Genomic DNA, 27,186 nt, shown 5'->3' with positions numbered 1-27,186 from the left:
GCAAATGACGATGTTAAGCAAATTATAAGGATTTTTCAATATTATAGCTGTATTAGAAAGCCACATTAAAGTCTTAAAAATGTCAAAAAATATATACTTATACTTAATATAAACGAGTACTTGGCACCTTTAAACTTTACAAATATTTGTTTGGATTACATTTCAAATTTAACCCATTGAACAGATTTAAAAGATGGACTACTCCAAAAAAGGTCTCCCAAAATATAAGAAATTCAGGTCAGCAGGTCGTCAAAAAGACCCTAATTAATGACATTTTAGCCCTAATTAAATAACACTTAACATAACACGCTTTATTTTGGTCAATTAGTATAGGCTGCGCATACCATGAAAGAAAAATATTGAATAGGCGCCATCTCCGGCGTAACTTTTAACCGCTGCTGATCAATAAACGTGATCGATAGACACGGAAATGATGCATTTACTCTTTGGCCGCAAGCCCACCAAAATAAAAAATGTTTTTCAATATGTCAACACGCGTGTGGCCAGCGGTCAAAATAGTCTTTTATTTCTGGGATTCCGTCGACGGGGCCGGACGTCCAAGCACCGTTGGTCCCGTGGCCCTCCCCGGTCCAAAGGGGGATCGGACGCCCGGCCCCGACGATGGGGAGGGGGAATTGGGCGGTCGCCATGACGACGGTAATCAGTCAGCGCTCATGCGGGAGAGGGGCTTCCCTGACGTATTGGATCAAAGGGGATCTCTGGGATTGCGTGGGATCGTGCCCGCGGGCCAAAGAGACGCCCTTCTCTCCCAAGAAGTTGGACGGGCCAAAGCGTCTATCAAAAGAAAGCCCCTAGTAAGAAAGAAAGAAAATGAAAGGAAGGGTCGGGAGGGGGGGGGGGGGGGGTGCCCGCCAAAGCCCCCCCTTATCCAGTATCACGGCTCACCCCAATTAAATCAACTTTTACCCTCAATTTTGGATATTTTTTAAACAAATATCTGTGTATGAAATATACCTGGAGTTGAAACATAGTGAATTGTCATTGTTTTGAAAAATGCAAGTAGACAACATCGACAATACGTATAGACAACATAGACTATACAATGTAATGTAGAGGAAAGAGAGATGTGAGAGAATAGCTGGATTGTGACCTTATTGTTGGAGAAATAGCGGCGTGATGAGTGAAGTCTTGTCAGCTTTGACGCGGCATCAACGCATGACTGAAAAGAAGAAAAAAAATAGCACCATATTTTGTGCTTATTTGGCAACAACACACTGAGTCAAATCAATAACGGCCACCATATTTCTTCACCCCGTGACAAAGTGACGGCACGCTGACAATATATACTATACTTGTCGTGGCCGTTCCGGCTCAAAATATCATTGGACGTCCATTGGCGTCAATGCCATGTCCTATTCATAACAGCAAAAAGCAAAATCCTTCCAAAAATCTGTCAAAATTGTTAAAAACAAAAGGCTATCTGTCTTAAGAGAGCAGGTCAACCTGGTCTTTAGCGGCCACGTCACCCCGAAAAGCACATTTGTATGAAAATGGAAGCAATTTCCCGGGCCCGCGTGGCCCCGCGGGGTGACTTTTCACGGCCGGCGCAAATGACGCCATCATAAAAAGGCGCCCGCGCGCCCCCCTTCCTTATCGGCCCGGATTAAAAGGCTATAATGAAAGAAGGAGCGGCCCTGTGTGGCATGAATATCATTATCTAATGGAGTCCAAAAGGGAAGAGGCACGTTGACGCATCCGACGACCTTTCTATCTGCCGCCCGCCCGCTCGCGGCTACTCCAAACTTTTTCTTCTTCGGCGCCCAAGTCATTACGGCCGCCGTCTATCGGGAGAGCGCCATAAATCCTCCCCGGGCTCCTCCGATTGGAGCGTCTGGCGCTTGTAAGTTGGACGCAGCCCGGGCGCTCCGGGCACTTATCAATATTCCTATTTTGTCTTTTTTTTTAAAGAATGTGGGTCACTTTCATGCAAAGACGCTTCAAAGTGGGCAAAATGGGATTAGCGGGGAGGGAAACGGGGACGGGAAATGGACAATAAAACTCGGGTTGGGGACTTTTGGAAGGGAAAGTCAATATTTCCGTCCTATATTGACCCCAAAAAGTGTTTTCTAGCTGTTGCTAGAAACTTTTTCAGGGGTAATAATTATAGTATGGATGGATTTGTGTGAATTCAATGTAAAAATCAGCCTGTAAGAAAAAAAAACATAAATAATATTTTTGAAAAACATCGGTATCAGAAACGGCGGCTAATGAAGCCACGTGGCGGAGGGTCGGCATGAAGTGGGAGATGAACGCAGGTCCAACAAAAGAGCGCCAACGTCTACCTGTAACTTTGATGTGGACCGCAAACACGCCACGCTTTTGATCAAATATTGATGCCTTTTTTCTTTAAGCGAGTCTTGGGGGAACCGCTTCAAGTCTGTCCGTGTGTGTGCGTGCGTGCGTGTGTGTGTGTGTGTGTGTGTGTGTGTGTGTGTGTGTGTGTGTGTGTGTGTGTGTGTGTGTATTGTGCTCCATGAGAATTGACTTGACGCCTGGCTTGGAGGAGTTTTATTGTTTCTAATGGGATGGCAAAGGGTCACCGCTCCAAAAGTCTACACACCCTGCTGAGAATCCATGGGGGGGGATTTTTTTCAAATTTTAGCCTGCCTTTTACGGGGATGGACGTCCAATGGATGTCATATACAATTTTACTGTTTTAATGGGGGGAAACTCACCTTTTCCGGCCTTTTCTAGCCATTTTACAACAGGAACAAATTGACATTTTCTCCTAATAACTTCCATTTTCCCATCATTAATTTTTACCTTTTGATTGTAGCTTTTTTTGACCGCCTATGGCCGTCAACGGCGGACCCCAATCGGGTCCAACTCGGCGGCCGGCGGCTCCTCCGAGTCTTCACGCGTGGATTGCGGCGAGATGGATAGCGTGTCGGCCACATTGGGGTCCTGCTCGACTTTGGGCGCCGCTCACATTTTTCACACAGCGATTAAACAAAGAAAGGCCGGATGCCTTTAAAGGCACCACATCCATCTTCTCCTCATTTTCTCACTTGGGCTCTGGGTGCTGAAAAATATATCCGCTAGAGGGTGCCTTTTTCAGCTTCAATGGTGGAGAGAAGAACAAGTTATTGTATGGTTAAACAACGCCACTCTAGGGCGACGAGGTGAACAGCGAGCGAAAACAACAAATGTGGGTCTCACCTGGAGACCGCAGAACGCAGACGGTGGCCAACCACAGCACCCCAAAGGTTCGTGTGGCTAACAAAGCCGCACGCCTTCCGTTTGGGCCCCTGGAACTCGCTGAGATGTGCAAAGTGGGGAAGAAGAAGACAGTTACACCACAACTAGAGCCAAGATGGCCGGCCCGGGGGTTTGGTTTCCCACAACCGGCGAGCAGACGTTGAAAAGTGTGCTCATCTGTCAACTCTTCATAGTTGATAGAAATGGCAGGTTTTAAAAAGTTTTTTTTTTTAATTGTAAAATAAAGAATTTTAACTTAGAGATAAGAAACACCACCCAAAAAAAATGACAAATGATATGTACAGTGGGTCCGCCCGACTTTTTCACAAGGAAAGCGCCGGGGTGGTTTCGGTGTCCGTGGCCAGCGACGGTCGCGGGGGAAGCACGTGGACCTTGGGGATCCCGTCTTTCCCGAGTCTCCGGGCGCCCGATCGGAGCAGGCCCAGGAGGTCCTGGCGGAAACGCACCCCCACAAAGACGTACAGGAAGGGATTGAGGCAGGCGTGCGTGTAGGCCAGACCCTTGGCCAGCTGTCCGGCCACGTCCAGGCGCTGGACGGTGGCGCAGTCGGTCACGGTGGCGTTGGCCGCCTGCCGGGCCTCCAGCACCAGCAGCCCGTTGTACGGCAACTGCGTGGCCAGGAAGACCAAGACCACCACCAGGATGACGCGCAGGGCTTTGTGTTTTTCAAAGTTGCGGGCCCGCAGGAGGCTCCGGACGATGACCGAGTAGCAGAAGACCATGACCACCAGAGGCAGGAGGAAACCCATGCAGATCTGGAGGCTCAGCACCAGGATCTTGCTCAAGTTGCCGCCGTTGTTCCAATAGACCATCACGCAAAAGGAGGTGGCGTTGGGGCCCGCCTTGACCCGGGCGAACAGGAACTCGGGCACGGCCAGGGCGGTGGACAGCGCCCAGACGGCCGCGCAGGCTACCTTCCCGTAGAAGAGCCTCTGTTCCTTCCGGTTGTGGGCTTTGGCGACCTGCACGATGGCCACGTAGCGGTCCACGCTGATGCACATCAACAGGAAGGTGCCGCTGAACAAGTTGATCTTGTAGACGGCCGACACGCTCTTGCAGAGCGCCCGCCCGAAGCGCCAGCCCCCGTCGGCGTCCGAGGCCCAGAAGGGGAGGGTGCAGAGGAAGAGCAGGTCGGCCGCCGCCAGGTTGAGCAGGAAGACGTCGGTCATGGTCTTGAGGCGGTTGCGCGCCGTGCTGAAGACCCACACCACCAGCAGGTTTCCCACGCCGCCCAGGAGGAAAATGCTCCAGAAGAGGGGGGGCTCGTAGCCACCTCGGAACTGACGCACCCAGCTCCGCTCGCACATGCCGGTGGGCTGGGTGGGGCCCGTGTCGTAGTCGTAGTCCCAGGACTCCGTCTGAAACCATTTACGGCTACGTCAAAGAATTTCATTTCAGCCTTGTTGCTAGGCCAGGCTAGCATTTTCCGGCTTATAGTTATTTGCGGGGGCAAGAGAAGACGCTAGGTTTTAGCACACAATGCAAAAATGATGTCGAGGCTAGGCTAGCGATAAGAGTCGTTAGCCTTAGTTGAAGTACTCCGGATTAAAGTGGACTAAGGTGCTCAATTCAGGGAAATTCACCTGTTTCATATACTAACTGGACATTTTCATGGCTTATCTCTGTCGCCCTCTGCGGGCAGAAATGTCATCCATGGGCGTTGTTGAGAACTTGATGTGCTTTCAGAACTTTTGGAGACCACAGAAAGTCTTTAGGCCTCACGTCTTTATCGTAGCACCTTGCCTTTTCACTTCCTGTCGGCCATGTTTTGTCTCTTTTCGCTTTTTTTGCAGGTTTGTCAAGGTTCCTGCTGGAGATGCGCCCACTCCACATCAAAGGCTATGACGCAAACGTCAATCCAGCGAGCACGTCTGGCCCGGCACAGGTGCTCTGCTCTACGCTGGAGAAACCGCAACGTCTCGCCACTTCCTGCTGCTCCCCAAAGAGGGTGGAAGGTGCGCACCGACACCCCCGGGGTGGAGATGCAGGTTAGATGGGGGCCCCCCGAGATAACACAGCATGTGGAACATTCATTTTTTTGAACTCCACTTAGAGATCAACTTTGACTGTTTGACCTTTCATTTTCAGCCAAACAAATCTGAAATCCATTTTTAACAAATTGAAAAAAATTGTAACTTTTGGGGGGGATGTATGTATATGGAGTATTTTCCTTTCACTTCATAAAAATGGGAATACATACATCTCTTTGACACAGAAAATGTATCTTAAAATACTGTAAATATTAACAGGAGTGTACTTGCATTTCAATAAATAAATAAAATGTCCCAATATACTCACTGTGGCATATTCATCCATTTCCGTTGTCACATACGTGGATGGCAAAAAATCCTCCATGTTTTTTTTTCCTGCCAAAATAGACGACAAGGTCACCAGAGAATAATAACATCAGCATAGTTTGGCAACCATAGTTTGTCATTTCTACTCACCCTGGGGTGCCTTCAGCAACTTCTTCTCTTGTGCGAGCGTCATTCGTGGGCCGCCGTCTTTTATGAGCCCCGCCGCCGCCGCGAAAAAAAGCACGTGTCAGGCAACAATAAGCCCGCCCCGACTGAAGCAATTCTTTTGGCAGATGTTCAAGTCCCCTGCAAGGAAACTAGAAACGTTCAGGTGAAGGTCAGGGAGAAGAGCCAGAGGATCCTTTCCCGTCTGTCCAGCTGTTCAAAGCGTTCACCCGGTCGGTCATTTGAGATTTAGAAATTTGACTGTCAACTGGATGATGAATGGCAAAAGGGTGATGTACACCTCACACACCTGCACTTTTTGTTGTTTTTGTGTGTGTGTGGAGGTCATTGGGATGACCTCGAGGGAGGATCTACAATCCATGGACAATCCATCATAGGCAGCAAGCAACATCCCCCACCTAAATGAACATATTTGATAGAGATCAGAATATTCAAAAAATAAATTGAACCACTATAGTGTCCAGTCATAATGACGACTGCAGAAAAGCCATCACGTGAGCCCAGACAAAAATGGGTCATGCCGAGCAAGTGAGCCGCGGAAAGGGAAACACATCAAATGACAGAGTCACATTACTGACCACAACACGGCACACACGCTCCACGAGGGCGACGGAGCCCGGCAGATGCACGAGTCTGCCGGTTTGATTGACGGGCTTGCTTTTTGTTTCACAATAGGCGCGTTATCACTCCAAATCAGCTTTCACACCACAAAAAAATACAAATCTGAACAAGTCAATCGTCCAATCCACTTTAATCGCTAAAAGGGAGCATGTACATTGTCATTTGTGCTCATTGTGAAATGTCATTTTTCTAAATTTGCCAAACAAAGCCGTCAATTAGCCTTGTTCCAGGTGTCCGTTTTTTATAGAATTTAATCTATGTCGATGGCGAGAAAATTGAGCAAACGAAACAGCACGCCATTGAATAAGCAGAACAGAAAGACATAAGTGAGCGGTCGCGTGAGGGTCAAAGGTTCTCCCGCTTATGGAGCCGTCCAAATCTCGACTAGAACCTCGGCTTCAGCTTCCAATGGACCCGTGCAAAACACATATTTGCTAATATTTGCTTAAATACCAAGGTACGAGTCCTCACAAATTGTAGGGCAGTCGGGGGAGTGAAAGGCCGAGGCCGAGGTGGCCAAGGTCACTAAGGTCGCCGTCGTCGTCACCGCCGCCGCAGAGCCCCTCGTTGTTCCCTTTTTTCTAGCCGTACTTCCCCTTGAGGCGCTTCACTGGTCGGGCTCGTACCTGAAAAAAAATCCATACAAAAAAAACGTCAACAAACGTGCAATGTGACAGCGTTAGCTTCACGCTATTTACATGATGTGAAAATGCCCTCTTTTGGGGTAACACAGTGTTTCCCTGTTTTCATTTTGATTTATCAGAATAGTACAGGAGAAACGAGTTTGCCACTTTGTTTACATTTCAAATTGGGGTATGGTTAGTTTGTTTTTGTTTGCCGTCTGTGTGTTTGCGCTCTTACTTCTGCAAACGTTTCCTAGTTTCTTTAATCTGCTCGTTCTTCTTGGCCAGGATCTCCTTCATGTTGCGATAGGCCGCCGTCTGCTGGAACTTCTTGTCCAGCTCCTGAAAATGGAGAAGACACTCAGAAAAGGAGGCCGTCATGGGTCCAATGTCCACTCCACCTTCTCCGCCATAGAGAGCTGTTCTTGCACCCGCAGGAGCTCGTGCTTGGTGGACACCAGGTTCTCCTGCAGGTCCTTCTGGGAGGCGGCGTTGATGGTCAGCGAGCGGTTGTAGTCCTCCTTGAGGGCCGCCACCGTGTCCTCCAGGCAGCTGATTTCCTTGGACTGAGCCGACAGCTGAAAATGACAGAAATGTGGCTCATTTGTAGAACTCGCCAAAAAGTCCCGCTTAAATGCCGTCCGTCCGTACCTAGCGTACCTGTTTGTCGCCTTCCACCTTCCGAAGATCTTCCAGGGCCTTCTGGGTTTTGCTCTTCTCTTCCAGGACATTCATGGCCTTTGAAGTGAGGAGAAGTTTGCTATCAATGCGCCTGCTACTTCTTTCTTGGCTGCCATTGACGGCAAATCCATTTTGGACAGGAACCATTTGGATATTTGGAGAATGGCCAAATGATAGCAATCTTTTTTTTTTTTTCCAAATTCATAGTGGCAATTTATTATCCGCTGCTTTTGATTAACATTTGATCAAATTTTCCTTCGATAAACTCAAATTCAAGTACAATATGAAAGAATAGTCAATCATACTGTGGCTTAAGTCACCCAAAACGTGACCTTATGGGGTTCATTTTGTCTCCAGAATGTGCGTAAAAAGTGCTGACTTTCCTACCTGCGATTCTAAAGTGCGCATTTTAGCTTTAAGTTTCTCGTTCTCCTCTTGTAGTTTGGCAATCTCCTGAAAAAAAAGCAGCAAAGTTACACAATGGCGTTGCAGTTTTTGACCGCCACGGCCGACCGGACGGCCCACTTCAAACCTTGTTTAAAAGTTCCGATACGCCGCCTTCGTTCAGCGGCGCCAACTTGGGTTTGTTGCTTTCCTGGTTCAACTACACCAAATTGTTCAAAAAAAAAAATCATTATTATTATTATTTTGCAATCTGGTTTCAATTGCAAAACAACTCACTCACCTTTTGGGAAACTTTAAAGTCAGTCTTCTCAAATTCCGCTATTTGCTCCAGGAGCTCTCTGTAACGGGGCGACAATACAAAAGTCAGATCATTGCTGTAAAAGCCGGAAGTAATTAACCTGTGCTAATGGGAAGATACTGGAAAATTGGGCTAAAAAGCTCAAGCTGATTGCCACGCAATTGATGGTCACTTTTTGAAAACAACTTTTGATAGTTGATTCTTTGTTCATCACCGGTTCTCCAGCTCTGAAATGTCCGTCTGCAGGCGCAGGTAGAACTTTTCAGCTTGGAAGAAGAGCTGGCGCAGAAGCAGAACGTTGGTGTGCGCCGTGTTGATCAGTTCCATCTCCACCTCGCCACGGACCACGGCGTGCAGGCCGTCCAGCATGTCGCGCACCTCGTCCACCGTGAAGGTCTCATCCACCAGTCTGGGGACACGCGCTTATTCATGAAATCCATGAAAGTTCTCTCAAAATGCTCACTAAACAGGGAAACCACCTGCTGTCCTGAAGTTCTTCAAAGCAGGAGTCCACCGTTTTAAGCCTCAACATGCGTTTGGATCGCGCAAAGCGCATGTAGTTGATGACCTCATTCTGATGATGATCGTTACACCCGATGTCAGCCTACGGGAGAAAAGGAAACAGGACTTTTCAAGATCCTCCATTTTAACATCATTTCAGAGGAAAAACTGCTCGTTAAATTTAAGACGACAAAACCTCGCCAACAACACAATGAAGCCTCTAAATACAATAAATTACACGAAATGAAAACTCATTCTAAGCATGAACAACCAATGTTTTTGAAGTACTTACCATGGTTGTTGTAATGTTTGCGTCACTGATTTAGCTAACTTGTGTCGCAAAATGGCAGCAACGGTGAAAATGCACGTCTAATTTAAAACTGATTTAGAGGAAAACACATTCTAGTTACTTCAGCGTAGCTTAGTAGCGCCCAGGGTGAAATTGTTTTTGCTGATAATATACTCGCAGTGCGTAAAAAGCAGTAATTTTGGCCGCAGTTCTTCGGAGATAATCTCTTAGCTTGGCCAGGCTAGTCAATGTAGCAACAAGCATAGCGTCATTGCCGTGGTTACGAGCGTTGCGTTCATGGCAGCTACGTTAAACGCAGGACCTTACGTTCATCAGTGACGTAAAACGTCGTCGTAAATACTTAAAGGTCCATATATAAGGCAAATATATTAGATTTGCCTTATATATGGACTTTTAAAGCTAAACTGCGTAGCACAGGCCATAGTTAGAAAAACACCGTATAACAAATATTTGCCAACAAGTATTGTCTGCTCAATTGCTTTATTGTGCATTAGGTCTCAAGGATTTAATGACAGAAATATTAGATGGGCACTTTTATATATAAAATAGAGAAAAATAACACTGCAACTGCAAATAATGTACGGCCTATATTATACGTCATCACGCTTTGTCAAAATTACAAGAACATGTCATGTGTAGTACAGTGTCCATCGTGTTATTGACTGGTTTACGATACCAATTGGGAGGAAACGGCGCCAGACACAACGACCCAGTTCGACAAACAAGTCGTAAAGCATTATTTATATGACACGTTTTTTTATGTGAACAAACTCATAAAATAATAAACAGGAAGAAGCAGATTAGATGGACCAGTCACGTGGACAAAACCTAGATGTGGATTGGGTGAAAATGAGTGTCAAGGCCGGGCCGCGCGACGACCAATCACGAAGCGAAGAAGCCCTTACAAAAGACCAAAGTAAACAAAGCGTCCAAGCAGTACTCGTTGGCATCGACCCGGCCGGTTGGCATCCTTTGCTGAATGTTCTTGCGGCGACCCACTCGTCCGGACCAGCGGCTGACTGCGAGGGGATAGCGTCTGTCACGCGAATGAAGAAACTTCTCATCTTTCACTTCACTTACAGAGGACTACGCACGAAAGGCAAAAAGAGTAAACGCAGAAAATGGAGTATCACTTGCGAAAGGCCGAACCAAAGGATGTGCCTGATATATTACGACTGGTGAAGGTATACTTGAACGCACCGGGCCGTTATTAAAACCTCCATTTTTAACCCCCCCACCCCTCAACACGGCCGACAGAAGTGGGTCACGTCGAACGGTCGCGCACAAAGAAAGCCTCTATCGAAAGTATAACAAAAATCGTGACACCCAATCCGAGAAAATACATTTTTTAAAGCTTCAGAACGAGGCATAAAGTGGAAAGAGTGCGTCGTCACCGTCGTTATTCTTTGTTCTGAGCCGATGACTCACTTCCGCTTTTCTTCTGTAAACAACAGCCGGGGGCCATCCGTGGAAAAATACCTGTGTTGAGACTTCCTCCCCTTTTTAATACCAGTGACGTTTTAAAAAGCACCCTAACCCTGACTCAACTCGTTTTTTTTTTTAACTCAAAGGTTCATAAGTTCTAAATGGAGTCTCAGTATTTTGGAGTGACATATCAAGGACTTTGTTCTTCTTCTAGGAACTTGCCAAATATGAAGACATGGAGCACCAGGTGACCCTGACAGAACAAGGCGAGTGAATAATGACATTTGACTGCCATCATGGGTTCCAAAATGAGTATATTGAGATTTTTCAATTCGAACCCTTCGACAGAACTCCTAGAAGACGGCTTTGGTGACACGCCGTTCTACCACTGCATCCTTGCCGAAATCCCAGGAGCGGACGACGGCCAAGGTCAGGAGGTCAAAAAGTCGCGCCGAGCCGGGCTTTCCTCGTTTGTATTAAACTGGAAGGCGTGTGTTTAGATTCCAAGGTGGTGGGCTTCGCCATGTACTACTTCACGTACGACCCCTGGGTGGGCAAGCAGCTCTACATGGAGGAGTTCTACGTCATGGATGACTTTCGAGGTAGGTCGCCCGCAAATAGCGCTCCCCGCCCGCCGCCATCTCACCTCCGGACTTCCCGGCAGGCCTCGGCATCGGCTCGGAGATTCTGCGGCGCCTCAGCGACGTGAGCGGTCGCCCGATGACACCCGTCCGCCCGCGATTCCTCCAAAAGCTAAAGGTTGTGCCACTTTTTTTTTGTAGCTGGCGGTGAAGACGCGCTGTACGGGGATGATGTTCGTGGTGGCCGAGAACAACCAGCTGTCCATCCAGTACTACAAGCGGCGCGGCGCCGAGGACCTGTCGCAGGAGGAGGGCTGGAGACTCTACCGATTCGACAAGAGCAGCCTGGTTAAGATGGCCACGCCCACCGAGGAGTGACCCCGACACAAAGTGGACTTGCGGTCCTTGTTCCAGCAATAAAAATAAACTTATTGATGACGTTAACTGATGTGTGCGTGTCTCCCATTCTTCCATTTTTTTTTAATGCGACATGGTAAGCATGGCCTAAAATAATAATACAATTTGATGTCTGATGAGGCTAATTGAAATTGGACTGAAGCTAAGGAGAAATCCTTTTCCAAGATGGCCACCATTCTACTAGACAAAACTACTTAAGAAAGAGTAGTTCTAGCTTGTGTGTGTCCTTTAATCCATTCCAAAATTGCAGGATGTCCACAAGTCATGTTGACACAACAGTAATGTACATATTTACTCTTTGATGGCGTTAAACGTCCTATCCAACTGGACCAAAGCGGCCGATCCTTTGCCACTAAAAATGAATTGGAGCTATATTTTGTTGTCATCAGCCAGACTTCCCGCCGCCGTCACCAACACCGCCCTCTCGGCGTTCCGTCTCGTCCGACTTGACAGACGAGAAGCTTGTTATTTTAGGATCTGGATTCGTAGACGCGGGCGAGTAGACTCACCTTGTTTTTGCCAAACGGCGGCTCTTTCCACAGCATCTCCACGGCCACCCGGCCGCTCTGAAACCACTCCAGCGCCGAGTCTTGACTCGCCTGCGCAAAGAGCACAGTATGAGACAAATTGTCGATGGGTCTCCGGTGAAGATACAGGGAAAAAAAAACTCGAGTCAAATACACAAACCTTGAAAATGAGGGCGGCCCGCTGAGGGTAGAAAAGGGAGGCGCTGAGCGCCATCAGGCCCAGCGGGAAGGCCACGCGCTTGACCTTCGACCCTGTGAATGCCAGACAAGCCACGCCGCCGTCAAAATAGGAGCGTCTTATCTTATCGGACGTGGTGGGAAGGCGTACGAGTGGCTCACCTTTGGCCAAGTAGAGTCCAAGGAAACCCGAGAAGCCCACCGCCGCCACGCTGGGGTACAGGTCGGGGGGAGGGTCGCTCAACCAGCGGTACGCGTCTGAACGCCCCACCCACCCAAATAAAAAAAAACTCATTGGTTTCCGAATACGGGATGAATAAAGTTATCTCATCTAAAAGGGAAATGATATCACCTCACCTGTGACTGCAGCAGTGGAGGCGGATATGGCGGGCTCCGCCCTTTTGTACACTTCCTCAACTTTGCCCGCTGCCGTTCTTTGGCTTTGCTGTCAAACAAACAAACAAAGTGAGTCCAGACTTTCTGTGCCGTCTCAAGTTCGGCAGCTAATCAGCCGGTCCAACGCACCTGACATCGGTCTGCGTACGGCGCCGCCCAGTTCCTCAGAGACGCCACGCTCTGCTCCAAGGCGCCAGCCGTGGCGGTGGCGGGTTCCACTCGGCGGCGCTCCTCTTCGGGTCGACTGTACAAAGACGGCAGCTGACAAAGAAAATCACAAATGAGCCCTTTTTCTTCACTGTATATTTTCATAGCCATTCTACTTGTGTTCACTTTCATTCTTTTTTCCCCAAGCAGTACATCTTGGAAAGCCTCATTACAAATTTTAAAATGAAAGTACTACCTAATAATGGGTTTCTATTTCCACTTTATAACGCAAATACAATCAAATGTGACTGAAACCCGTACCTCGTCGATGCTCATAGTCGGCTTAGGGCTCCTTTTTGCGGCCTCGCAGGCGGCAAACAACGACGCCTGGCGGAGAAACAAGCACACAACAAATACACGCCATTCGAAGAGGAGTCATGTCACATTAGCAACGAAAAATGAATGAATGAAAAGCTCGACGCGTCATGCAAAAGGAGTCAAGGCAACCGTTTCAAGAGGCACCATTTTGTTAGCTAAGCATTCAGCCATCTCTTTAAATAGCATCACACTAATATTAGCAGTTAGTTTATCGTAGGACATCATTTCCTCACGACTTTTTGCTAGCTAAAGAAAACTGCAGTCACAACCGGAAACCAGAAGGTTATACTGACACCGAAATGTCCCTCCGAATTGTGTTAATAATAATAGAAATGCACAAGTAAATGATTACATACCAGTTTAAAATCTGACATGATCTGACCTGGTCGCGTTCGCTTTCTACGGCAATTCGGAAGGTTATACGCATGCGTACTGAAACCACCGAATAGATATCGTGTTATTAGGACAGATGGTTTAAAGGGTGTCGGCTTCGTAGCTCACCGGCAGCTTCTATTAGATATATTTCAAATGCTACATATTTAAAAACAAACAAAAAATTGTACTACTAGTTTAATTTTTTTTACAAAGTTTATTTAGAGAGAAGCTATTGAAAAAAAGAACTAATCAAGGCCCAGACACAAAAGAACAGCCCAAATTTGCTGTAATTCACATTGCATTTTAAAAAAAAAAAGGATCTGACACAGAAAATTCAACCCATATGAACATTTATTTGTGGAAAGAAGCTACAAACGTTTCTAAAGAGAATTGAACAATGTCTCTAGATAACTTTGTCTTCCCTCTGCTTCAATTTCAGTGCTGGCAAGATAACCTAGTAAGATGTGACCGCAGGTGGAAAGTTGTATTTTATTTTTTAAAATGAGCTAAAGGAACGTTTTGATACTTCTGTGGACATAGAAAAATAAAACAGACCAGTAAAAAAGAAAAGAAAAAGTGCATAGTTAAAATAACAGTAGCAACAAGGTTGAAATGTTCTGGAACCCCCAACAACTTAAGAGATAGGATTGTGTAGCATTTAACTTGAACAACATGCTTGTCGTTTTCCTTCTCAGCAGCACAAAGTGGGAGAGAAAGAAGATGCTCTTGAAATGAGGCCATCTGTCCAAATTCACACTTTGACAACAGTCAGTTCCAAACAAACAAAGATGTCGGGTCTCGGTAATAAATAAAAAGACAATGTAATACTGCATAGCCGGCTAAATAAATAACATTTCAAGACGCCCTTGAGGCAAAACCATAGATGCAAGCTTTTGCGCCAACGAAAAACAAAATAAAAGAAACTAAAAAGCAGCCTTCCTCAGCTGCAACGCCTGACGTGCTCCAGCACGTACTCGGGGAAGCGCAAGGTGCAAACCTGCAGCCCGTCCAGTTTGCAAGGCATCCGGGGGTACTCGTCCTCCTTCCACTTGTTGTCGTCGGGGTCGAAGGTCAGGATGGAGTCGCTGTAGTGGCCGTTGTAGCACAGGCCGCCCAGCACCACGATGCGGCGCTCCAGCGCCGCCACGCCGTGCCCGCTGCGCCCCACCGGCATGGAGGCCAGGATGGTCCACTCGTCGGCGTCCGGGTCGTAGACCTCGGTGGACGGGCAGCCCTGCGACTCGAAGGAGGCGCGCAGGACCACGCAAACGCCGCCCAACACGTACAGCTTCCCGTTGTGAGAGATCATCTTGTGGAAGCAGCGGGCGTAGTTCATCTTGGATTTGTTCTCCCAGCGGCAGGAGGCGGTGACGGGGGCGGGGGCGGTGGCGGAAGCGGCGGGGGCGGGATGCCCACGCCGCCCACGCGGGGAGTCCGGCACCCCGTCCGCCCCCGCCGCCTCCCGGCCCGGGTCGAAAACGCACACCTGCTTGGAGGTGGACGAGGAGGTGATGCCCCCGGTGACGTAGAGCTTGCCCCCCAGGACCGTGCCCTCGTGTCCGTACTTGTTGACCGGGTACGGGTCGGCAAACTCCCAGCGGTCCTCGGTGATGTCGTAGCGCTCGGTGGAGTAGAAGGTTTCGTCCCGCGTGCGACCCGCCACCGCGTAGATGAACTTGCCGATCACGCCCACGGCGAATTCCGACCTGAAAGTCCAATACCTTATCTTAGTGCAGGCTCCCTCTAGTGGCGGGCAAAATGGCATTCACCAATGGTTTTCAAATCGATTTTTTTTTTTAAAGGGAATAATTGCCTGACCTGGGCACGGACATGTCGGCCATGCGCAGCCACGAGTTCTGCCGGGGGTCGTAGCGGTAGACCTTGGAGGAGGCGTGGAACTCGCCGTCGGGGCCCAGCTCCTCGCCCCCCAGCAGGAAGGCAAAGTCGTCCACCACGGCCAGGCAGTCGGGCCGCAGGGGCACCTGGGGGCCCTCCAGCTCCCACCAGGCCCGGGGCCGCCGCAGCAGCAGGATCTTGCTGTTGACCATGCTGTGGCCGATCATGCCGCGGAAGACGGCCGTCTGCGGGCGCCGCGAGCGCACGCGGTTGGCCCGGGTCCCGGCCAGCGGCTGCCGGTGGACGTCGTGGAAGTAGCCCACGGCCCGCTCCACTTCCTGACGCAGCTGCCTGGAATAGCGGTAGAACTCTGACGTCTTCACCTGGAAAAGAACATTTGAATTAAATCACGGGATGGCACCCCACACCAAGCCGAACGGGGTGTCCCCCCACCTTCTCGAAAATGTCGGCGGGCGTCATGAGGCAGAAGCGGACCGAGCGGACCACGGCGTCGGCGTGTCTCCAGCGCCGACGGTCGTGCCGCAGCCAAGACTGCGCCGCTTCGTACAACTCGATTTCCGGGTAGCGACTGAGGGCGTCGCTGTTCAGGTAGGCCTGCGGGGGGGGGGGAAAAAGTTGCCGAAAGTTAGCCTTCCTGACCACCCAGCTAGTGCCATCTGGTGGCCAAGATGTGAGTCGCAAGCGCGGCTCTATTTGGGCCAGTTTTGACAAGAGAAGGACGGCCCGGCCCACCTGAAGTCGCTCCAGGCTGAGGTAGGACAGGAAGTCGGCTCGGCTCATGAGCGGGACAAAGTTGTCCAGGAGGAAGTCGTCCAGCCGCTCCTGCACGCCCTCGGCGCCCACGCTGAAGTCCTCCAGGAGCCGCATGACTTCGGCGCAGTTCTCCAGGCAGATCTTGGCCAGCAGGAAGGAGCAGCAGAAGTCCACCGCCTCCGTCAGCTGCACGTACATGGCCGCCTGCGCCCAGGCCGGCAAACGGTGGGCGGGCCGGCCAACGGCGGGAGGGCCGTGTCTCGCGCCACCGCCGTCCCGCCGGCCCACGAAGGCTAGGTCACCTGGAGGATCTCCTGCACCGTGGCCATGCTGAGCTCCAGCGAGCCGTAGTACATGAAGCGCAGGATGTGGCCAAAGCCCGCCGCCGTCAGCCCCTTCAGGTGGATGTTGTCCTGGTCCCGCTCGCGCATGTCCGCCGTGAACATGACGCGGAAGTAGTCGCTCTGGGTGGCCAGCAGCGCCTTGTGAGCCTGAAAAGGGCCAAAACGGTCAGACGGGTGAGCGTCGGCCGGCTGACGGGGGGGGCGGAGCTCGGCGGGTGAGAGGGCGGAGCTCGGCGGGTGAGAGGGCGGAGCTCGGCGTTCCCCACCTGGAAGTGACGCTCCTCCACGGTCAGCGTGACGTCCAACAGCAGACGCTCCTCGTAGAGCGCCCGGAAGCCCGACGACACGCTGCCGTCGTGCACCTGGGAGAGGTACACCTCCGCGTCCGCCCCCGACATGACGCACCTGAGAAACGGCGAGATCCAGCCAGCCTTGAGAAAGGCCAACTCGGCAAATCTCATGTACCCACCTCTTATTGGCCACGGGCATGTCAGAGGGCGTTGGTCCCAGCCAATCAGAGGACAGCGCTCCACCGTGCCGGCCCGACGTTAACAAAGACCCTCACTGGCGGCTTCCGGGGCGCCGGCTCCGAGGTGCCGCTGGCATTTCCCGTGTTTGCGTTTCCAGCCTGCTTGAAAACAAAGGCAACATGTGAATGAAAAGCAATACTTACACGCCCCCAAACTATGAGGGAATCAGCGAGAATATAAAGGAATCGGGCCAAATGACACTTCATATCGACCGGTCAATCGCGATTAGTTGCAAGCCTAGCGTGAATGTTGGAGACTTGGGTTATCGGTCCCGATTTAGGACGAGGTGAGAGCCTCGCCGGGTCATTTCAAAGTAAAGCTCCGGAAACGCTGGGGTGAAAGTTCACGAGAAGGACGCATCGTAGCGCCGCGACAATACTTCACCGGTGTCGGGGTTCCGAATGGACTGGTTCCGAATGGACTGGTTCCGAATGGACTGGTTCCGAATGGACTGGTTCCGAATGGACTGGTTCCGAATGGACTGGTTCCGAATGGACTGGTTCCGAATGGACTGATTCCGAATGGACTGGTTCCGAATGGACTGGTTCCGAATGGACTGGTTCCGAGGGGGCGGACCGGGCTTGACAACTTTAGCTTAGCGGCTAAATGAGTGCTCTCACCTCGTCGCCGAGAATCCACACGAGACGTCTTTGTCGGGCACATGAGGGTTGGCGGCTCGTCAGGTCCGGAAGGACCCCGCCATGCTGTCGGGCCGGAGACCGGAGCCAAGAGCGCCAGAGCCCCAGAGCCCCGGAACCCCGGTTCGACTCGACTCAACAGCGGACGGCTAGCAAAGCAAAGCGATCAGTGGGCTTTGTGGATGCCATCTTCTTCGTGCTTCTTCGTGTGCGTCACTTCCCTTTTCTCCGACGCGTGGGAGTCCAACAAAAACACTGCTCGGGATTCCAAATTCATCTTTAATATTGCCATGTAAAATTGCAAGGGAATCAAACACCAATTTATTATATGAATCTCGCATTATTATACAATTTGGAGTGGATGTTACACTTTCCTCCCAGAATGTAAATGCAATTCAATAAATGGTCTCGTTCTTACGAAGTTACAATGATAACACCTTTGGGGATGTTTAAAAACCTTTGTTTTGGTTTTTATTCTGAGGACACGGAACCACAACAGGTCTCCGAAATCGTGACCTCTGTCGTCATCATTCCACGACAGAGTCAACACGCGGAAAGAATACAGCCGGAGTTCGCCTCACCACATATAGAGAGGAAAGTGTTAGTCGACATTATAGCTAAATATTTGGGGGGAACTCCTGATAAACAAATGTGAACGGCTCTCATCAACGTCAGTGGTCGCACCATTTTATTGGCTTGAAGTTTTTAGACAGTACCTGCAAATTGCATCAGCCGCAGTGAAAGGACCCCGGCGTCATTGTTTGGGAAAAGTCAGTGTAAGTTCCATCTTTTTCATTGGCGTTAAATGTCCTTCTTTTCCAAACAAAACTAAGTCACTTTTCAGAAAAGACAATACGTCTTCGGAGTGGAGACGTTTGAATTGAATGATTGAATTCAGGCAACATCCTCGGCCACCAATTTCCTTCCTTTTTCAGTCAAGATGGCGGGCGACGACTCGGGTACCACGTTAAGCCAGCCTCATTTGGCCAAACAAGACCTTAAAACTTTGGTAAGTGCTCGCATCGCGCAACTGAGCCCATCGCGTACATGTTTCCGGGACGTTTGTGGCATCTCGCGGATGTTTATCTTCCACAAATGTGGCTTGTCAGGTGCTAAGCTACTGGCCCGGCACACTGAGCGCTCAGCAAGCTGTTAGCCACCGTTAACTGCTCTACGAAAAACGTCCAAGTGGACTTGTGTAACATGGCACTTGGATTGGACATTTGTGTTATTGACATGGCATCTTGATCAAGTATTGCTCGCCAGAAGCTTTTCACACAGAGCCCTCTGTTTGCAGGATGTCTCCAAACTGACCACCCTTTCCCCCGAGATCATCAGCCGGCAGGCCACCATCAACATCGGTAAGTCGGCGCCGTCCGCCCCGCCAGTGGCGCCGCCGCTGACGTCTGGCGCTCTCCAAACGCAGGCACCATCGGGCACGTGGCGCACGGAAAGTCCACGGTGGTCAAGGCCATCTCGGGCGTTCACACCGTCCGCTTCAAAAATGAGCTGGAGCGGAACATTACCATCAAGCTGGGCTACGCCAACGCCAAAGTAAGTCGTGCTCTGCCGGTGGCCCTTTGGCGCGCCGCGCTAACGTCCGTGCCGTCAGATCTACATGCTGGACGACCCCAGCTGCCCCCGGCCCGAGTGTTACCGTTCTTGCGGGAGCAGCACCCCTGACGAGTTCCCCACCGACATTCCCGGCACCAAGGGCGACTTCAAACTCGTCAGGTGCGAGCCCGCCGCTTACTTTTCCCGAACGGCTGACAAACCATGAAAATCTCTCCCGCAGGCACGTGTCCTTCGTGGACTGTCCCGGCCACGACATTCTGATGGCGACCATGCTGAACGGGGCCGCCGTCATGGACGCCGCCCTCCTCCTGATTGGTGAGCGCGCCGGTCGGCCTCGACCCGTCGGGCCGGTCGCTGACCTTGAGCCTCCTCCCTCCCAGCGGGAAACGAGTCGTGTCCGCAGCCGCAGACGTCGGAGCACCTGGCCGCCATCGAGATCATGAAGCTCAAGCACATCCTCATCCTGCAGAATAAGATCGACCTGGTGAAGGAGAGCCAGGCCAAAGAGCAGTACGAACAGATACTCACGTTTGTTCAAGGTGCGTTTGCCTCACCCGAGCTCCGTGCGTCGTTTAAGCGGCCGGCCCTTCATCCAAAATGGCTGTGTGGCTCAGGCACGGTGGCGGAGGGCGCGCCCATCATCCCCATCTCCGCTCAGCTCAAGTACAACATCGAGGTGGTGTGCGAGTACATCGTCAAGAAGATCCCCGTCCCCGTGCGAGACTTCTCCTCCGAGCCCCGCCTTATCGGTGAGCGCGCGCCCGTCCATTGGGGGGGGGGGGTCAAAGGAGCGGGTAGGAGTAAGTCGCCCTCGCCTCTCCCTCAGTCATCCGCTCGTTCGACGTCAACAAGCCCGGCTGCGAGGTGGACGACCTGAAAGGCGGCGTGGCCGGAGGCAGCATCCTTAAGGGCGTCCTCAAGGTGGGCCAGGAGATCGAGGTGCGGCCGGGCATCGTCTCCAAGGACCACGAGGGCAAGCTCATGTGCAAGCCCATCTTCTCCAAGATCGTCTCGCTCTGCGCCGAGCACAACGACCTTCAGTACGCCGCGCCCGGGGGGCTCATCGGTCCGTCTTTCGCCTCGCCTGCTTTTTTTGTTTTTTGTTTTGCTCTGCTCGTCTTGTGTTTTCACGACTTTCCCCGCCCGCTCTACCAGGCGTGGGCACCAAGATCGACCCCACGCTGTGCCGGGCCGACCGCATGGTGGGCCAGGTGCTGGGCGCCGTCGGGGAGCTGCCGGAGATTTTCACCGAGCTGGAGATCTCCTACTTCTTGCTGCGTAGGCTGCTGGGCGTGCGCACCGAGGGGGACAAGAAGGCCGCCAAGGTGAGCGCCGGAAGGGGAAAAACTCCAACTCCCATTGAACACCCATTGACCTTCTTCTTCCTTTTTTTTCTTCCAGGTCCAGAAGCTGTCCAAGAACGAAGTGCTGATGGTCAACATCGGCTCGCTCTCCACGGGGGGCCGCGTCAGTGCCGTCAAAGCCGATCTGGCCAAGATCGTCCTCACCAATCCCGTCTGCACCGAAGTGGACGAGAAGATCGCGCTCAGCCGCCGCGTGGAGAAGCATTGGCGGTGAGTGAGCGGTCGCCCTTACTGGACGCCGACTGGGCGCCGACCGGGCGCGCTCTCCCATCTGACCCCCATGTCCATTTGAGCAGGCTGATCGGCTGGGGGCGAATCAGGAGAGGCGTGACCATCACGCCCACCGTGGACGACGACTGAGCGAGCGGCGACGACGCGCACCCTCTCCAATGAAGAACATTTGTAACCCTTTGGCCTTCTTTTTCTTCAAAATCCATGGAGAGGACCAAAAGGCGGGCAAACCAGTGACTAAAACTGAAATAAATAGTAACATTTTACTTCCACATTGAATTGAGTGTTCATTTCCTGCTCCTCTGTTGTTTACCTTTTAAAATTGGCAATATTTTTGGGAGGGCAGCCTCTAAAAAAAGGTCATTTGGGATTCCATTTTTGGTTTTTCATTCCAAGGAAAAATGTTGAGTTTAAAAGGGGAGGGACATTTCTTATTTGGGGTTTATTACACAAAATAATCTTGAAGAAATAAAGGATTTGGCAGTCCTCAGAAAAGAGGGCTTGGACTGACAATTTCAAAGCAAATGTCCAAATTGTTGTGACCGTGCGTCAAGAATTCATCCAAACTATTCCTAAAATGCTTTGAAAACATCAAATGATTTATTTTCATATGTTTGGGTTCTGTACAGTATTTCTTTCTCATGCTTGTCTTGGTAGTTGAATTATGCCGTACTGCCAATGAGCGTCCTCTGGGGGCGGGGTTTGAACGACTATTCGGCCGTCGTAATCTCATTTCTTTCACGGAATGTCGTCAAATTTAGTATCTACTAGGGTGACAAGTGACAGGTGTCAGAGTCATCCACGTAAAGACATTCACTTTTTTATATGTTTGGCATCGAAACCGTGTTATTTTCTGTGACGGGCGAACAAAGGGAACCTGTCCACATGTCCCCCGCCGAGGGCCCCGGGCCGCTCGTGAGTTTCCATTGGCCGGGCACCTGATACCACCGGCCTATTGAGTCACGGGACACTCGCCTCGCCTAATGTCAATGCCTGCGATTGGCCCAAACGTTTGGCGCCTCTTGAAACCTCCGCTGCCGCCGAAAGCGAAGCTAGCTCCACGTCAATGCCGGCTACGGAAGACCAACAATACAGTTCCAGGGCCGAAACGCGGGTACTGTTTATTTTCAAACGACAACCATCTTAAAAAAAGGACCAGAACGCCGGGCCAACGTGACGCCGAGTCCGCGTGACGCCAAAGTGAAAGGTTTCTTTCCTCTTCGGCTACAAGCTGAGTTGCAAGCTAGCCGGAGGACGGAGAGACGAGAGCTCCTCGGCGACGCACAAAGGAGCAACTTTTGCCACTTTGCCCCTTCCAGTTTGAATGACGACGGAATCCCGCAGGCCAGGTAAGACGAATTGACCTTTCGAGCACACCTGTCACATTTGTCGCTTTTCTCACGACCAGATAGACACGTTTAGTGAGGTCGGGGAACTTTGAAAAAGCTAGGCCGGGCGTCGTGCCCGGCTGTCAGGTGTTGGGAGTTATTGTTCTTCTCCCAAGTCTCAACTCGGTTGACTGTAATTGCGTGTAATGTGTTGTCTTTGGAGGTAAAAAAACACTCCATTTCTTGCTAACCTGTTGTGTATAGTGTGCCTTGGACACCTCTTTTCCTAACTTGGGCGAGGCGTTTTCTTCTCAAAGTTACGTCGTCAACTCCAGCCAAGAAATAAGATAACATTTAAAATGGACACGTCTTTTTCTCTACACTCATAGATGAAATGGAATGATTCATGACATCGTCACTTGGTGTGTTAGCTCTGTTTTGAACGTGTCGGCAGTAGTTTCTTCTCGAGGTTGCCATGGACAAAATGGTGGTCTGCCAGATCAAAATGTACCCGTTTACAACCACTGGTATGAAGGCCAAGGTCACAATCGTGGGGACGTTTGTCACGGTTTGTTCTCAGCGTGATCATGGTGCTGACCGGCAAGCGTGCAGAGAAAGGTCCCGCCCGCTGGAAGAGGAGAGTCAAGTCCGAGTACATGCGGCTGCGCCAGCTCAAGCGCTTCCGGCGAGCCGACGAGGTCAAGGTTTGTTGACGTTGGGTCCCGCTCTCCCGCTGTCGCTCCTTCCAAATCCCTCTGTCAGTCTGGCTTCCCTCTTCTCCCCAGACCATGTTCAACAGCAACCGTCAGAAGATCTCGGAACGCACCGACATCTTGAACCAAGAATGGAAGACTCGGCGCATCCAGCCGGCTCACATCATGACGTCGGTGGGCTCGCTCAGAGGCACGCGAGAGGTGGGTTTGTCGCCCGCCCCCCCCGGCGGCAGGCCCGGACGGCGCTCCAGTCCTTGAGACGCGTCTCGCCTTTTTCTCGGCAGTGCACGGTGGACAGCGGTTTCTCTGAGTTCCCCCGCCAGGTCATTCCGTTGAAGACCCTCAACGCCGTGGCCTCCATCCCCGTCATGTACTCGTGGTCGCCGCTGCAGCAGAACTTTATGGTCAGAAATCAATAGTCGTGCGTCCACAAAGGCGCGCTTTCCTCTTTGGACGGACGGCGGCCAAAGAGCCGACGGGGAAAATGGATGTCCGCGCTCCATCTTTGACAGGTGGAGGACGAGACGGTGCTCTACAACATTCCCTACATGGGCGACGAGATCCTGGACCAGGACGGCACGTTCATCGAGGAGCTGATCAAGAACTATGACGGGAAAGTCCACGGAGACAGAGGTGAGTCCGGCCCGGTCCAGGCGGCCCGGTCCAGGGGGCCCGGTCCAGGGGGCCCGGTCCAGGCGTCCCGGTCCAGGCGGCCCGGTCCAGGGGGCCCGAAAAGTCCACGACTTTGCGCCCTCCCCAGAGTGCGGCTTCATCAACGACGAGATCTTCGTGGAGCTGGTGGCTTCTCTGGCGCAGTACAGCGACAACGAGGAAGACGAGGAGGAAGAGCCGGACTTCAAGACGGAGAAGACGGAGAGCGCCTGCGACGGGCGGGACGAGGCGCGCGATGCCAGCAAGGGTAGGCCTCTGGCCGCTGCCCCCGCCGCCTTCCGGACCGAGTTGGGGCTCAAAGGGTTTGCGCGCCGCAGGCCGAGGCGGCGGCGGCGACGACGAGCGCAACAAGAAGTTCCCCTCTGACAAGATCTTTGAAGCCATCTCGGCCATGTTCCCCGACAAAGGCACCACGGAGGAGCTGAAAGAGAAGTATGGAAGGCCCAAACACCCGAGCCATTTCAAGAATTTGTTGACTTGCCGACGCGTAGAGACGTACATCTGTGCGTCAGGTACAAGGAGCTGACTCAACAGCAGCTCCCCGGCGCCCTGCCTCCGGAATGCACGCCCAACATCGACGGCCCCAACGCCCGCTCGGTCCAGCGCGAGCAGAGCCTGCACTCTTTCCACACGCTCTTCTGCAGACGCTGCTTCAAATACGACTGCTTCCTTCATCGTGAGTGGCTCGCCGTGGCCCGCCCGCTCGCTAGCCGTCGCCCGCTGACGCTCTGGCCCGCCTCCCGGCGCAGCCTTCCACGCCACGCCCAACACGTACAAACGCAAGAACCTGGAGAACTTGGAGGATGGCAAGCCTTGCGGCGCCGACTGCTACATGAACCTGCCGCGGGTGAGCACGTCCCAATCAACGGCCGCCGGGTGCTCAGCTGACGCCGGCCTCCCCCCAGGACGGCGAGGGCGCGGCGGAGCGGGCCAAGACGCCCTCCAAGCGCTCGGCCTCGGGGCGCCGGCGCCGACGCGCGGCCAACGGCGGCAGCCGCCCAGCCACGCCCACCGCCAAAGACACGGACAGCGAGGGCGACAAAGACGACGACGATGACGACAACAGCGGCAGCAGCTCAGGTTTCTAATCAAGTGATAAAAATATATAATGAGATGTATATATAAATAGAAAAAATAAGAAGACGGTAGAAATGCAAATGGATGAGAGATTTGTTGTTGTTTTCGCGCTCGCTTGTCAGAGGGCAACTCTCGCTGCCCGACGCCCATCAAGCTGAAGCTTCAGCTGGCCGCCCAGACGGCGGAGTGGAGCGGCGCCGACGCCTCGCTCTTCCGCGTCCTCATCGGGACCTACTACGACAACTACTGCGCCATCGCGCGCCTCATCGAAAGCAAGACGTGCCGACAGGTAAAGGAGTGGCTCGGCCCAAGATGGCCGCCGGCCCGCCGCTGACGCCCGTTGACGCAGGTCTACGAGTTCCGGGTCAAAGAGTCCAGCATCATCGCCCGCGCGCCCGCCGAGGACGAGGACACGCCCCCCAGGAAGAAGAAGAGGAAGCACCGACTTTGGGCCACGCATTGCCGCAAGATCCAGCTCAAGAAAGGTTGGTATTGGTGCTTAGAGAAATGCGCCATTTTGGAGCCCACTTGATTTTGCAGTAGTCGAAAGAGGATATTTTTTGCATTTTTTTTCACTTTTTTCCCCCCAGACGGCTCGTCCAATCACGTGTACAACTACCAGCCGTGCGACCACCCCAGGCAGCCCTGCGACTCGTCTTGCCCGTGCGTCACCGCCCAGAACTTTTGCGAGAAATTCTGCCAGTGCAGCTCCGAGTGTAAGAAGGCCGCCCTCCGCGACCGGCCGCCCTCCGCGACCGGCCGCCCTCCGCGACCGGACACCCGCCGCCCACGGCGTAACCCTTGGCGCCGTTGGGCAGGCCAGAACCGTTTCCCGGGCTGCCGCTGCAAAGCTCAGTGCAACACCAAGCAGTGCCCGTGCTACCTGGCCGTCAGGGAATGCGACCCGGACCTCTGCCTCACCTGCGGCGCCGCCGACCACTGGGACAGCAAGAACGTCTCTTGCAAGAACTGCTCCATACAGAGGGGCGCCAAGAAGGTTGACGGATGCTCTTCTGTCCTTCCTTCCTTCCTAAATGCCACCCGCTCATTTTGCTTTCTTCCGCTCCGTGTCAGCACCTCCTCCTGGCGCCGTCCGACGTGGCGGGATGGGGCATCTTCATCAAGGAGCCGGTCCAGAAGAACGAGTTCATCTCCGAGTACTGCGGCGAGGTATGAACCTAAGTTCACTTGCAGCTTTTTTCCTCCACGTCACAAAGTTAGTGTCTGTCAGTGTTGGTGAAACTTGAAATCCTTCTCAGATCATCTCCCAGGATGAAGCGGATCGCAGGGGCAAAGTTTACGACAAATACATGTGCAGCTTCCTCTTCAACCTCAACAACGGTAGGAAAGCGGCGCCGCCGCCGTGCGTAGCGGCGACTTTTTGCTCATTTGGGGTCCTGTCGCTTCCAGACTTTGTGGTGGACGCCACCCGCAAAGGCAACAAGATTCGATTCGCCAACCACTCGGTCAACCCCAACTGCTACGCCAAAGGTATGCGTGCGTGGCTTTTGGCTCGTCAGAAAGGCTAACCTTAAGCGTGGGTCCGCAGTGATGATGGTGAACGGAGACCACAGGATCGGCATCTTTGCCAAGCGCGCCATCCAGACGGGGGAAGAACTCTTCTTTGACTACAGGTGGGGTCACTTTGAGTTCATAAGAGGAGGTTTGTTTTTTGACTACATTTGATTGTCTCCGTCATCAGGTACAGTCAAGCAGACGCGCTCAAGTACGTGGGCATCGAGCGCGAGATGGAGATGGCGTGACCGGGTCCGTCGTTGACGGCCAGCCTTACTTACACTCTCAACAGCACTCGCAGCAACTACCTTCAGGACGACGGTCGGCATTTCCCCACCCAAAAAAAAGAAAACATTTCAGGAAGATTTCCTATTGTGGTGTTTTGTTTTTTTCTGTCCAAGGTGTAAAACAGGACTTTTTTTTTAACTTTCATTTGGCCGTTGGAACATTTTGTTGGTCGTCAGTGCCCCGACCTTCAGGGACCCAAATCCGGTGGGAGGCAAAATTGAAAATTATTTTTCTAATAACACTTTTTGTGCCATGAATGATAAATGTGCATTCAAAGGAGTTTATCAAAGAGCCAATTGTTCATTGGCCTCCCGCCCACTTTGTAATGGATTGGATGCCTGGTGCCGTTAATGGCGACAAATGAATTAACGGGGAAAATCCAGATATATTCTCTGGCAAATTCCTTGAGTGAAAAAACAAAGAATCAACTGACTATCGATACTTACCCAGGGAAAAAACATGGTGCTGACTTTGTTTACACAGATTTTGTTTGTAGAAATGCTCAATAAAGTCTTGAAAGCCCATTTTTGATCATTTCTATTACGTACACTCATTCCAGGAGCAGCAATCGATGACGCTAACCAAGCGTTTGCCCCCGAATCCCATCCAAGCCAAGCTACTGATGCAACCTAAGACATTGCAGATTTTATACTCATTTGAAATGTTTAAAATCCTAACCCTTCAATGATTATCAAATAAACGTCTTCAATTGACAT

General features: G+C 51.7%; 7 protein-coding genes and 1 long non-coding RNA gene across 12 annotated transcripts; 3 read left to right on the top strand and 5 right to left on the bottom strand.

Annotated features, from left to right (window-relative positions):
- Positions 1-59: 59 nt before the first annotated feature.
- LOC144209559 (uncharacterized) lies at positions 60-3,286 on the bottom strand. Its single transcript, XR_013329167.1, has 4 exons — positions 3,181-3,286; positions 2,785-3,079; positions 1,112-1,180; positions 60-812 (listed from the first exon to the last, which is right to left on the bottom strand). It is a non-coding gene; the product is annotated as an uncharacterized LOC144209559 (long non-coding RNA).
- A 1-nt stretch (position 3,287) lies between these two features.
- On the bottom strand, positions 3,288-6,119 carry LOC144209558 (C-C chemokine receptor type 9-like). Of its 2 annotated transcripts, XM_077735945.1 has the most exons (4): positions 6,013-6,119; positions 5,688-5,843; positions 5,539-5,606; positions 3,288-4,598 (listed from the first exon to the last, which is right to left on the bottom strand). In XM_077735945.1, the coding sequence occupies exons 2-4, from the start codon at positions 5,728-5,730 to the stop codon at positions 3,543-3,545; spliced, it is 1,167 nt and encodes a 388-aa protein (XP_077592071.1). In that variant the 5' UTR covers positions 5,731-5,843; positions 6,013-6,119; the 3' UTR covers positions 3,288-3,542. The 2 variants fall into 2 exon arrangements, with proteins under 2 accessions (XP_077592071.1, XP_077592072.1); XM_077735946.1 differs by lacking the exons at positions 5,539-5,606; positions 5,688-5,843; positions 6,013-6,119 and adding an exon at positions 4,824-4,984.
- A 414-nt stretch (positions 6,120-6,533) lies between these two features.
- Positions 6,534-10,571, bottom strand: lztfl1 (leucine zipper transcription factor-like 1). 2 transcript variants are annotated; one of them, XM_077736080.1, is made up of 10 exons: positions 9,839-10,571; positions 8,831-8,955; positions 8,566-8,760; positions 8,334-8,391; positions 8,181-8,252; positions 8,036-8,101; positions 7,628-7,705; positions 7,369-7,545; positions 7,206-7,309; positions 6,534-6,970 (listed from the first exon to the last, which is right to left on the bottom strand). In XM_077736080.1, exons 2-10 carry the CDS (start codon positions 8,905-8,907, stop codon positions 6,952-6,954), a joined length of 846 nt encoding a protein of 281 aa, XP_077592206.1. In that variant the 5' UTR covers positions 8,908-8,955; positions 9,839-10,571; the 3' UTR covers positions 6,534-6,951. The 2 variants fall into 2 exon arrangements, with proteins under 2 accessions (XP_077592206.1, XP_077592205.1); XM_077736079.1 differs by lacking the exon at positions 9,839-10,571 and adding an exon at positions 9,145-9,457.
- Positions 10,059-11,612, top strand: LOC144209647 (diamine acetyltransferase 1-like). The gene is made up of 6 exons (XM_077736082.1): positions 10,059-10,346; positions 10,802-10,853; positions 10,936-11,016; positions 11,088-11,189; positions 11,252-11,292; positions 11,370-11,612. The coding sequence occupies exons 1-6, from the start codon at positions 10,284-10,286 to the stop codon at positions 11,544-11,546; spliced, it is 516 nt and encodes a 171-aa protein (XP_077592208.1). The 5' UTR covers positions 10,059-10,283; the 3' UTR covers positions 11,547-11,612.
- A 181-nt stretch (positions 11,613-11,793) lies between these two features.
- On the bottom strand, positions 11,794-13,683 carry LOC144209646 (MICOS complex subunit MIC26-like). The gene is made up of 8 exons (XM_077736081.1): positions 13,567-13,683; positions 13,154-13,219; positions 12,815-12,946; positions 12,647-12,734; positions 12,452-12,547; positions 12,273-12,364; positions 12,095-12,184; positions 11,794-12,030 (listed from the first exon to the last, which is right to left on the bottom strand). Exons 1-8 carry the CDS (start codon positions 13,582-13,584, stop codon positions 11,971-11,973), a joined length of 642 nt encoding a protein of 213 aa, XP_077592207.1. The 5' UTR covers positions 13,585-13,683; the 3' UTR covers positions 11,794-11,970.
- Positions 13,684-13,918: 235 nt separating this feature from the next.
- Positions 13,919-17,926, bottom strand: klhl15 (kelch-like family member 15). Of its 3 annotated transcripts, none has more exons than XM_077736031.1 (8): positions 17,690-17,926; positions 17,009-17,170; positions 16,806-16,944; positions 16,498-16,686; positions 16,175-16,399; positions 15,875-16,036; positions 15,404-15,804; positions 13,919-15,291 (listed from the first exon to the last, which is right to left on the bottom strand). In XM_077736031.1, the coding sequence occupies exons 2-8, from the start codon at positions 17,026-17,028 to the stop codon at positions 14,526-14,528; spliced, it is 1,902 nt and encodes a 633-aa protein (XP_077592157.1). In that variant the 5' UTR covers positions 17,029-17,170; positions 17,690-17,926; the 3' UTR covers positions 13,919-14,525. The 3 variants fall into 3 exon arrangements, with proteins under 3 accessions (XP_077592157.1, XP_077592156.1, XP_077592158.1); XM_077736030.1 differs by having other exon boundaries at positions 17,009-17,167; XM_077736032.1 differs by lacking the exon at positions 16,806-16,944 and having other exon boundaries at positions 17,009-17,167.
- Positions 17,927-18,222: 296 nt separating this feature from the next.
- Positions 18,223-21,149, top strand: eif2s3 (eukaryotic translation initiation factor 2, subunit 3 gamma). The gene is made up of 12 exons (XM_077736033.1): positions 18,223-18,483; positions 18,643-18,716; positions 19,005-19,068; positions 19,134-19,261; positions 19,320-19,441; positions 19,503-19,597; positions 19,663-19,821; positions 19,897-20,031; positions 20,109-20,348; positions 20,438-20,607; positions 20,684-20,856; positions 20,943-21,149. The coding sequence occupies exons 2-12, from the start codon at positions 18,648-18,650 to the stop codon at positions 21,004-21,006; spliced, it is 1,419 nt and encodes a 472-aa protein (XP_077592159.1). The 5' UTR covers positions 18,223-18,483; positions 18,643-18,647; the 3' UTR covers positions 21,007-21,149.
- Positions 21,150-21,681: 532 nt separating this feature from the next.
- ezh2 (enhancer of zeste 2 polycomb repressive complex 2 subunit) lies at positions 21,682-26,994 on the top strand. Its single transcript, XM_077736437.1, has 19 exons — positions 21,682-22,226; positions 22,786-22,909; positions 22,991-23,119; positions 23,203-23,322; positions 23,431-23,551; positions 23,679-23,837; positions 23,908-24,022; positions 24,103-24,266; positions 24,340-24,437; positions 24,496-24,670; positions 24,790-24,956; positions 25,017-25,152; positions 25,258-25,383; positions 25,486-25,664; positions 25,742-25,837; positions 25,927-26,008; positions 26,078-26,158; positions 26,217-26,301; positions 26,370-26,994. Exons 2-19 carry the CDS (start codon positions 22,793-22,795, stop codon positions 26,428-26,430), a joined length of 2,211 nt encoding a protein of 736 aa, XP_077592563.1. The 5' UTR covers positions 21,682-22,226; positions 22,786-22,792; the 3' UTR covers positions 26,431-26,994.
- Positions 26,995-27,186: the final 192 nt, after the last annotated feature.

The sequence above is a fragment of the Stigmatopora nigra genome, chromosome 16, assembly GCF_051989575.1.
Source record: "Stigmatopora nigra isolate UIUO_SnigA chromosome 16, RoL_Snig_1.1, whole genome shotgun sequence".
NCBI lineage: Eukaryota > Metazoa > Chordata > Actinopteri > Syngnathiformes > Syngnathidae > Stigmatopora > Stigmatopora nigra.
Note: the sequence above shows the minus strand (reverse complement) of the source record. Positions and strands in the feature narration are given on the sequence as shown.